Source organism: Melospiza georgiana, chromosome Z, assembly GCF_028018845.1.
Source record: "Melospiza georgiana isolate bMelGeo1 chromosome Z, bMelGeo1.pri, whole genome shotgun sequence".
NCBI classification, from domain to species: domain Eukaryota; kingdom Metazoa; phylum Chordata; class Aves; order Passeriformes; family Passerellidae; genus Melospiza; species Melospiza georgiana.
In genome coordinates, this window is record NC_080465.1 from 23,965,382 (window position 1) to 23,976,325 (window position 10,944).

The 10,944-nt window shown below is 36.1% G+C and overlaps 1 protein-coding gene across 3 annotated transcripts in view; it reads left to right on the top strand.

Annotated features, from left to right (window-relative positions):
- CDC42SE2 (CDC42 small effector 2) overlaps nucleotides 1–9,447 on the top strand; it is an 83,305-nt gene extending 73,858 nt beyond the window's left edge. For all 3 annotated transcript variants that reach the window (XM_058043627.1, XM_058043628.1, XM_058043626.1), the window contains exons 5-7: nucleotides 2,002–2,103; nucleotides 6,490–6,607; nucleotides 7,033–9,447. In XM_058043627.1, coding sequence (XP_057899610.1) covers nucleotides 2,002–2,103; nucleotides 6,490–6,588 — 201 coding nt within the window. In that variant the 3' untranslated portion in view covers nucleotides 6,589–6,607; nucleotides 7,033–9,447. The remainder of the gene's footprint in view (nucleotides 1–2,001; nucleotides 2,104–6,489; nucleotides 6,608–7,032) is intronic.
- Nucleotides 9,448–10,944: the final 1,497 nt, after the last annotated feature.

Genomic DNA, 10,944 nt, shown 5'->3' on the forward strand with positions numbered 1-10,944 from the left:
CACATGTCAGGCAGATGTAGCAGGCTAATGGTCTCTGATAAGGAACTCAGTTAAGATAAGAGACATGGTTTGGTGGCAGTGCAGTTTAAGTAGTGGTTACTGGTTGACTACCTGATGATTAGTGGAGAATCATTTACAGTCATTCAGAAGATCCAGCTCTTGTTAATGGTATGCCAGTGATCTTAACAAGTTAAAGAGTAAAATAAGTTACTTTGAACAGAAAAAAACCCATTAAATTGTCTTAAAAACTCATAAACAAGATAAGAAAAATCTAAAGTCTTTGAGTTTGTCTATATCTTCTCTCCATCAAAAATCTATTAAAATGAATTATGGGTGTATTGTGTAGATACATTTGGTTGCTGTTTTTTTAAAAGAGGAAGAGAGGCAACTGCTGCAGGCATTAAATAATTTTAAGTGTTTTAATTAAAGCAGTGTATTTTTATACAGCTATGTAGATCATCTTTCTGTGTCAACATTACAGCATATTACAGTAGAGGATGGTGTAAATACAACTTTTTTACAGCTGGAATATTTTATTTGATCAATTGATTGATTTTGCAAAATTCTTTAGAATTAGAGAAAACTAGTAGTTTTAACTTAGATCAGATCATTGTATTTAGCTGTTGCCACAGAATTTTATGTGTTCCTCCTCATCCCAGCTATTCATAGCATGCAAGAAGGTACTGAAACCTACTGAAATCTCCTTTTGTAATAGGGAAAAGGGGCAGGACAGGACTAAATGTGTTCTGTACTTCCTGGCTAAACCTTATGATGTATTCTCATAGATATGGGCTCTGATTCATAAAGATTTCATCTGTAGCTATTGAAATAGTAGTTAGCCCACTCGAGGCATGTACCTTCATGCCTTGAGTCTGTGTGGTCTTACAACCTCATAGCCAATTAGAAATAGAGATCATTAAAAACAAGACCGAATGAACTTTAAGGTAATAGGAAGGTTTCACTTGAGCTCAAGTAGGTTTTTAGCTCTTAAACTCTACTTTCTACAACATACCTTAAAGTGAGATATTGGAACTGTGTTTCGTGGCTTTTTTTTTTTCCAAATGCAGACATTTTTCAGAGTATGGGCATATGGTGACTACACGCTGCATGAATTGCTCCGTGTAAGCTCCTGGCTCTGGCCTTAGAAATGAGGATAGGGTTTTCTTGTTTTTATCATTTAAATGCAATGCTTAGCTGGAGGCAGGCAACCAAAGCAGCTTTAATTAGAGAAATTCTTTACTGCCTCTGATTTTTTTACTTGCATGTTATTAGATTACTAAAAAATGAAGCTGTGACTCTGAAAATTGGGAAGCAGAGTTGAAGCAATTCTTGCCTTCTGTCGCATGGTATAGGAATCAGAAGAGTCCCTGAGCTGGCATTTTGCCTCAGTACTGCACTGCACCCCTTCAGCTCACAGCTGAGAATCATGCAGACTGGAAGTGATCTTGAGTGTGTGGGTTCAGAGTTCAATAAAAATACATCTGTGACTAACCCTGATCAAACTCAAGGCACTGTTCTGGACATTGCCATGAGGTATATTGCAAACAGTAATACCAGGGCATGCAGATAAGAAATTCTGTAAGTTAGAGGCTTCATAGACTATTCTAACACACTTTAATCATTAATTATTGTTTTGAATTACGCAAATTTGATCTGTCCCACCATGATTTAAATACAAATATAGGCAGAAGTTACTGTATGAAACATTGCAAATACTGGTTAATAAATATGGAATTTATTAAGGTTATTAACAAATGTTTTGTTGGCCTAAATGTTGGGAGTGGTATCCATGCTTGTCGGTACACATCCTCCGAGTAAAAAGGACCGTAATACTAGTGTCTTGGTTAACCTCAGAATTTGGTCTCTGTTTTTTGACTCTGTTAAAATACCTTACAATATATGCAATATCCTTCCTATAGATGGTTAACTTCTGCCTTTATGACGTGTACATTTTTTTGCCTTTTCAGTGAATCTCAGATATTTTCTTTACCTTCCTTTCAGAAAAGACGACGGCGGATTGATCGAAGCATGATTGGGGAGCCGACAAACTTTGTTCACACAGCTCATGTAGGATCTGGAGACCTGTTCAGTGGAATGAATTCAGTAAGCATGCGTGGATGAACATCATTTCATATTAGACAGAATACAGGAACACTGTATTTGTATGTTGTAGCTGAAGCAATGAGCCTTTCAGCTATAAGAAAGCATCGGTATGAAACTGAGGAATGACCTTGTAGCATTTTAATTCCAAGTCCTAAACACTAGCATTCAAGAATATGGATTGTTTTTTAATTCCTATATTTATTGATAACACATTTTAGGTGCTGTATAAATTATATAGAATACATTTTAAACTAAAAATCCACTCTGATTATATGTATGAACCAAAACAGATGTATACTTGAAAATATACTCAGAAGAACCCAAGTGTCTTATAGTTAACTAGATTTCTTACCTTAATTGCCTCAAGTTGTTTGAAATATAGTTCATGTAGAATTCTAACTTACCTCAGTTTATAGTGCAAACAAATTTATGTTTGGGTGTCCTTGCTGAGCTTTTTCTATATTCTGTAGCCCTGTTTGCAGTGTGAATTATTTCAAGAGCAAGCAGTGTCACAGTAAGATTTTGTAGCTTCCCGTGGAAGATGGCCGCAATAAATATTTTTAGCTGTCTGAAAGTGAAAAAACAGAAGCTAAGATTAATAATGAAAATGAGCTTATGGAAGGAGGTGTATGTTTTAGAGCTTCAAATTTTTGTGAAATATCAATCTGTTTCTAAGGTTAATAATATAGAATATAGAAAATGGTTGTATGTAGAGGAAAAGTACTTCTTGATTTTATTAATAGTCTTTAAAGGAAGACATATTTGGAGATGACGAAGACTTGTTGACAAAGAGGAAAAATCTCTGTGTCTGTCAGAAATACCAGAATGGAAAGCAGAGCTAAAAAAGCTTAAATGTAAGCAAGGGAGTTCATTTGTAACTTCAGCTAGTTTAAGTTGGTGTTATTAAGATCACACAAAAATATTTTTTTTAACTTGGCACGTAATGAGGAAGGATATAGCTAGAAAATTCAACATCATAAAATGTTTTTCAAAAACAACATTGTGGGCTGGAAATGATTTTTAGTAAAACCTCTGTAAGCAAGTTAAATGGCCAAACACAAATTCCACTTGACAATATTTAGTTAAAGCTGATTCTTTCTTTAAAGTGATATATTACATTAATATTTAAAGCCATTATAAATTGAAATAATAGACTAGTGTGACCAGCTTGTTTGATGCTTTTTCAGTAATTGTTTTTTCTCCTGAGGGAACCTTCCTCAGTCTCACAGCTGAGCTGCCTCATTTGAGATTTGTGTAGGTGGCCTGAAGCTTTATTTTTTCACTTTTTGCCTGTTTGCTCTCATCCTTTTCTTGCATAATACCCAATTTATCCCCATATAGTAGGTAATCATTATTGTCTCTCTACATAAACTTTTTCATTTTAAATGCTTCTAAGTAGCTCTTTTTCTCTTTTTTGTTTCTTTTTTTTATTTGGATAATGTGCTGCATCAATGACCAGCAAGATTTTTCTGATCCTAGATGGAAAGTATCTGTATTGAAAAATAGTCACTCCCACTCCCCCTGCTTCAGAGGCTCAAATCTCTGTTTTATCACACTGCATACTTTCTGCCTCTTCTGTGGTGGTCTCCACATTCATTCTTCACAGTGTAAATTCCAAGATTACAGTGTTAACTTTCACATGTTCTTCTGCTGCATAATTTCCTTTATAGTATGGACATTACATTCCCTCAGAAACCTCTTTTTTTGAGTAACTTCGGTGAATACCTGCCATTTATTTACTGGTTTTCCATTTATATTTGGTTCTTTATTCACTTTCTGTCTGTCCTGTGCCTTTTTTCAAAAGCATATTCTTTGTTATACATCCTCACAATTCTGACTGAATAGTTTTTTTGACTATTCAGAATATTTCTGAAATATTTTGGTTTTTTGTTTTCCTTCTCTGTAGAGTGCCCTCTTCTTTGTCAGAGGTGTACTTAAACAGCAGGAGCCCTCTGTGCACTGTTTCTTGTTTATTTCCATCCCTTTTTTCCCTATTTTGCTTTCACAGTACGTCGTGAAATTTCTTTCTTCTGATGCTTCATGTTCTTCAGTTCAGTCTTTGATTTCATGTATTTCATGTAGTTTTCCATTGTTCTCTTTCTCAAGATCTGTCTGTGCTGTTTCCTAACTCAGAAAGGGAGAGCAAAAAAAAAAAGGAAATAGGGAAATTTAATGAGATGCATAAGCAACACAACAGTTTGCATGACCCTTAATGGGTACAATCTTCTTTCCTTTCCAAAATCTTTCAAATCCTTAAGTCCCATCTAAATTAGACACAAGAGAGAAGAACCTTGCTCTTGCATGTCATCGGAGAAAGGTAATGTCATCTTTGGAAAACTAAAAAACCAAAAATTGCATCTCACAGTGCTTGTTCTTGTTGCTCAGCCTCAAAAGGAGCACGCTTCAGAAAGAATGGCACCTTAAAAGCCTACAAATGTTAGACCTTTTTTGCGTAGCAATTTTAAAATTGTATGTCTCCTACAAAGGTTTTCATATACAAAATACCTACTGAAATGTTAATGAAGACTAGTTCCATTCAGTAATCTCTGAATTTAAGACTGATACTTCCTTATACAGGTGCTCATGTGTGACTCATGAAATTAGTCTAACTTTTAGAAATACTCTTGAAAACCAATACTTCAGTCTTGCAATTTGTGTTGATTTGCTGCTGTCCAAAATTTTCAAGTCTTGTTAGCAAGTTTTTAGGTGGAAAGGTGATGTGGCCTGGGGATTTTTATAGGTCTTTTTATGCTGGATTAAGAGTTCATTCAGAAAAAATTACCAGCATCCTATATTCACTCTTGTCAATGCATTTATGTGTAGATTCATTATTTTCTGAGGAAAAAACTTGAATTCAGACTTTGTTTTTTGCCATGGGCAGCAAAAGATGCTTAGTGAAGAAGATGAGCAGCTTGGTAAAATGTGAAAGTTCTTAAATACGCCCCCATGCACTACAGCACACTCTTTTTTTGAGTTTGTAGTCTTTGATGTCAGATGCACTAGAAAATTGGCCCTGAACCCTTTTCCTTGAAGAAAAATAAGATGGTAGTATTGCTTTGCTGCCACTGTATCACTTATTTCAGCAAAAGGCCGAAGCATAAAATGGTTTTACATTGTGCTGCTTAAATACATCAAAAAACCCACAATTCTTTGCATAGCAATATGCCACTGAAGATACAGATCAATAAAACAGGCTCTTTTGTCGCACAGGTTGGAAGAATGAGTTTGCTGATGTATTCTGTGCATGTGTTTTGCTTGCTGTGGAAAAGAAAATATATTTCTTTCATCTTTGTAGACAGGGGATATCGTGCAAGCTGCTTGGAAATATTGCTCCTGTGCTGTTTTAATACAGCACAGTGATATTCCAGTGGTGTTTTTAGGTCTCTGTGAAGGAGGAGCATAGATGAAATAATTGCAAGTGGTGCCCTGCAGGCATAGCTTTGAATGAATGTTATTTTCCACTCTTTGTGTAGTTGTTATGTATGCTCTGGGATGCAGAGAAAAAAGGGCCAAACCTTTAAGATTCAAGTTGTCTTCCTGCAGGCGCTTGGCCATGATTATTTTGACTCATGCAACACAAGCAGGAAAGAACTATGGGTTTCCTTTTCTGTTTGGTGATAGAGGCAGTGAAAGTCATAGCAGGATGTGCATGTGTTGAAACATGAGGCATGAAAAGGGGGACGCGAAGATTTATATGCATCAGACTAAAAATACCTTCAAATAAGCTATGTTCAAGAAAGTTCAGATTTACTGTGATTTGAAAAGTAAATGTCCTCCATTTAAAGGATCAGTATCAATTAAGGCAAGCATTGTATATTGTCACGTAAATAGATAAATCAAAAATGTTCCACAAACCAAAAGGTCCATTTTTGGATTTAGGAAATCCTAGTTTAGCCCTGTTTTAATGATCTGAATTAGCCATACAGATATTTGCAAGTTGGATATTATACCTTTAATATAGTGATGTTTACTTAGTGATAAATGTATGGTTCATTATACCTGCCTGAGAACATTTTCCTTATAACAAGATAAATTTTAGTTTGTCAGGTGGAGTCAAGGCCAGTAAAAGATTTGATTTTTTTTTTTTTTTTTTTTTTATTAATCAAGTGGGTCAGTGAAACCATGAATCAGCCAGTTTTCTTTAGGAGAGAGGAAAAACGTTTGCCTCAGCACCACTTCTTTGATCTTTTCTGCTGAGCTACATGCTGAAGTTAAAATTTCAGCAAGTGGATGCATGTGTCCTTGTGAAAAAGTAATATAGCTTTACTGGTAACAAAGGAGAACTTGGAAACTAAACCTAGAGAAAAATAAAATCAAAAGCAAGAAGATGCTACAACTCATTGTTCTTTGTCTTTCCTCTACTCTTCTTTTCCCTTCTATCCCCAGGTCAGCTCAATTCAGAATCAGATGCAATCCAAGGGAGGCTATGGTGGTGGCATATCTGCAAATGTTCAAATGCAACTCGTAGATACAAAGGCAGGATAACCTTGGGGATAACTTTCCTGTAAGTATTTCATTCTACTTCTTAGGCACTGTTAGAGCAGTATGAAAAACAGTTATACTGCCTTATAATTATCTCTTTATAAAAATCTGTGTCCTTATGATGTCCAATTTTTAAATCCATTTCTGAGTAAAAAATTATCTGTCTTGTAAGAATGTTACTTTTTCACAGAATGGAGTGCAGATTGTTCTGACTGTGTCAGTCTGACCTTAAGTATGTTTTAACTAAAGGTGATCTTGTAGGCCGATCTTCGCAGGTGAAGTTAGTTGTAAAACAAATCTCATAAGAAGTCTGTGATGTGATTATGGTACCACTCCTGCAGTGCTTCCATAAGATGTATGGTGTTAAGTCAATGTATAGCAGTATTGCAGTTGGAAGATGGTCAGAATGCTCTAAACTTGGTTTAATGCATGTTTTCTGTCTTTTAGGTTTATGTGAGTTCCTGTATCTTCTTTCCTGTGTCCTCTCTTTTGCCTTGGTGACTGCTTTCTGTGCTCATGACAAGAGAAGTGATGGCTCATTGTTCACCCTTCGTGATTAGTCCAGTGAAAAGTTGCTGTTCTGCTCTGATGATGCCACTTATGAGATTGGTCCGACTGTGCCTTTCAGTGGCATGCACGCATTGGCCTCTACCAGTATCATGGACGTAGAGCTGTGCAAGGGTTAGGAACTCACGTTTTAAAAAGGAACTCGCCACGGAAGTTACGTCCAGATATGGACAACACTGGACAAACCAGACTAGCTCTATTCACGCTAACCTTCTAAAGATATACCTTAAATAACCTTGTTGCCATCTATAAGCCAATTCTACAGAGGCCTATTGTTATTTGTCATGTATGCTCTACTGCTTGGGAAACTTTTCTGCTGTATTTGCAATGCTAACAAAACTTCAGTCTGAGGCCTATACTTTTTTAACCATTTCCTAAAAACCCTCTAACTTTATGGATTCCAACAGAGCTGTTTAGGATTGGTTGTCACTTTTTAGTTGTTCTAAGGCACATTAAAGTACCAGTCTTAGCTTTCCTCATTCCTCAGAAATACTAATGTGTTGGAATCTATAAAGTTAGAGGGTTTTTAGGGTTTTTAGAGGGTTTTTAGAAAAGTATTTCTTCTTTATAAGCTAAGCATTAAATGCCATCTTTTGAACTATCTCAAAAGGCAGCTTGTGTATATCTAGACGTAACTGCCGCAGCGAGTAAATTCCTTTGTAAAACATAAGTTCCTAACCCTTGCATTAATGCACAACATTCTGTTGCTTTTTAGTCTTTTAATATTTTCTCCACTCAAATAGTTTAGAAATGAATGAGTTTCCACTAGTGTCTTCAATTACCTAATGTTCACTGAATTTTTTAAAGGTCTGAGACCTGCAAGCACAAATAATTATTTCATACAAAATCAACAGAGTAGATGACTGCATGCTTTGTGAGGTTGCTTTTTATGGTGGCCTGCTTGGTGCTAAAAGAAAAAAAAAATTGCTTACTGCAGATGTGAAAAATTTTGCTGTGGCACCAAGTCATGCCTGTTTCTGAAAAAGGACTTGTAACTTAGCTGCTTCAGTCATGTCTTTATTTTAGTTTTTATCCAATTGGTCTTGAAATAATAAAGAGAGAGCTTGCATTCATGAGGCATTTGTTGTAAATGTTCAGTATATTTATTTTGAAAGAGCTGACCTTGAGACCGTAAACCAGTGTAGTACCGTATCTAAGTGTTGTGGAATCGCTTTAGTCTATTTACACAGAAGAGCAACGTTTGGCTGCTTCTTTTCCTTTCAATTAATTTCAACCTGTACAGTCATTTCCAGTAGCAGCATGTCAGACTGCCTGCAATATTGGCTGAAAAGTTTAGTAGACCTTTCTAAGTAGTTGGCAGTATCTATGTACTAAATATTTAGGGCCATGGAAGTTGCTAAGAGCAACATACTAATCTGGCAGAACAGGTGCCAATGAAAACAACATACAGGGTGACTTTTTACTAAGTCAGTAAAATGCCTTTTGCTCAGGTTCCAAAGCATGTTTCTTTCACACGTTGTGAAACTGCATTTTAATATTGCACTGTTTTCAGATTATCTCTATAAGTGGTCCCTTTTTTGCTTCTTGCTGGTGGTTTTAGAGAAGTCAATTATTTGAGGCCTGGTTACATTAGATTTTTATGAGGGAAAAAGACCCAAACCATCTAAACAAATAAGGCATAACTGATCCTAATCAAATCCATTTCTATGTGCAAATATGCATGTAGACTACTGTCATAAATGAATCTTTATTCTCTTTCTATTCTTTCCCTGATTTCACATTGCAACAGCTGGTGATTTAAATATCTATGAATCTACCTACTCTTCTCTCTCTGTTTGTAAACAACACATAAAATACACAGCTATGGAGGTAGTTTGCCTTCCTTAGGTTGTATTTCAGTGGTAGATGTCACTTATCTGGTTGAATAGTTCAAAGTAGGTTGGATAGTGTTCGCTGATAAAGATTCTGATTCCTGATGAGATGTTCAATTGTCTGGATGCATAAGTACATGGCAGTGCAGTGATACATATATTTTTTTTAGGGGTTAGCATTTCCAATGCCACTTTAACAATGACTCTTAAATATACTACAAAATTATTACAAAATTATTTGATCTTTGTTATTGGTAATAGCAGCTTAAATTTGCTTGCCAAAACTATCTTGCACTTGCCAAAATGTTTTCAGCTCAATAGCCAGGAAAAAAATTGACATATTTTTATAACAGACATACTTTTTTTGTACATTGTGTTCATTCTTGAATAAAGTCAGTTCAGTGTTGGCTTGTAGATATTAAAAGGAAAGTATTGACTTTGATTCAATAAATGTTTTCTTTCAGTTGGTGGCCTACCCTTTTTCCTTTCCATAAATTATATTTGCATTAGAAAAGCACTTGCATCTTACAGACAGATTTGTGGTGAAAAGAGTGATGACCTGTTAGTGTCAATAAATAAATTGCAGGCTTGAGTTTTTTTCGCCGCACTTGACCCTTCTCTTGCCATATGGATTAACCCGTAATTTTATCAGTATTATTGTCACATTGATTTAACATGTATGCCAGGGGCTTCTGCCAGGAAGGCAGTGTGTCCTAAAAATACTTTGGAAATCTTTCTTTTTGACTGCAGCTCATATGTGTGTTACTTTCCTGATTGTGCTGCATTTTGTTTCATATTTGTAATGAAGAGAAACATTTCCAAGGATGGAAATAAGGAATAAAAAAATCACATTTCAGTAAGCATTATTGGGTTTGGAGGGATGGAGGACAGCAGGGAGGGCAGATATAAATGATGAGTGAGTGAAAAGAAAGAAGATTAAGTGGGGGGGAAGGCTAAACTTTTGATAGATGACCAAGCACTGTATGTATTCTCCATGGCATCCTTTTTGAGAAGGAGCTATTGGCAACAGCTGCAAAAACCAGAGCTCAGTGCAACAAGGTTTATTCATTTTTCACTGTTTTAGGTAGTAGGTTCCAAGACAATTACTCTAAGTTGCATTGCTTGTTTGGTTTCCAGCTGGCATAGTCAGGATCTGTCAGAATGGGCAGTAGAACAGCCAAGGGCAACAGGGCTGCATGGTGAACAGAGCTGGGAAATGAGACTCTTATTGACAATTTTCAAAGTCTGTATTAAATGTAAACTATTTTTCTTACTGTGAACATGCATATGATGGTGAATAGATGGCCCGGTAGCTTCACATCTCTTTAAAAACTTTCTCAAAAGTCTGTTTCATTTACTGGAGCTGGACAAAATCAAAATGATACTTGGACTTACTGCTATAGATTCTAGTCCCACTAGAACTACCCATTTTTATATCTGCTTACATTTAACTGCAATTGCACAGACGCTGTTTTCCTCAGAGACTGCCAAAATGCACCCAGCCCAGTCCATGGAAAGGAACTAAATTGCCATGCCATTATTTGATTTAAGAGCTTCTTTGCTTATTCTCTGAAACACAACCAGAGCGCTGAAAACACGTGACATAAAAAATACTGTGGCTAAAACAACAGCTTTATAAAACCTTGAACTGTGAAGTTATATGAAGATGACTGCTTTCTAAAACAATTTTAAGTAGGATTTTCAGCCTCTTACAACACAGTTGCATATCCTCAAAGAGCGAAATTAAAACTTGCTGATCTCTGTTGGTGCAATGGCCCATACTGTCTGCAATGTATGTGCTGTAATGGGACATAATAATTCCATCTCTAAGAGTGTCTAGCAATTTCTGAAAGCACAAGGCAGTTGCTGTCTGAGAGTCCTCATTTTTGGAGCAGCACTTCAAGCATCCACAGCAATGTGGAGGCCAGCTCAGCACTGATAGGACAGACATGGTATCCCA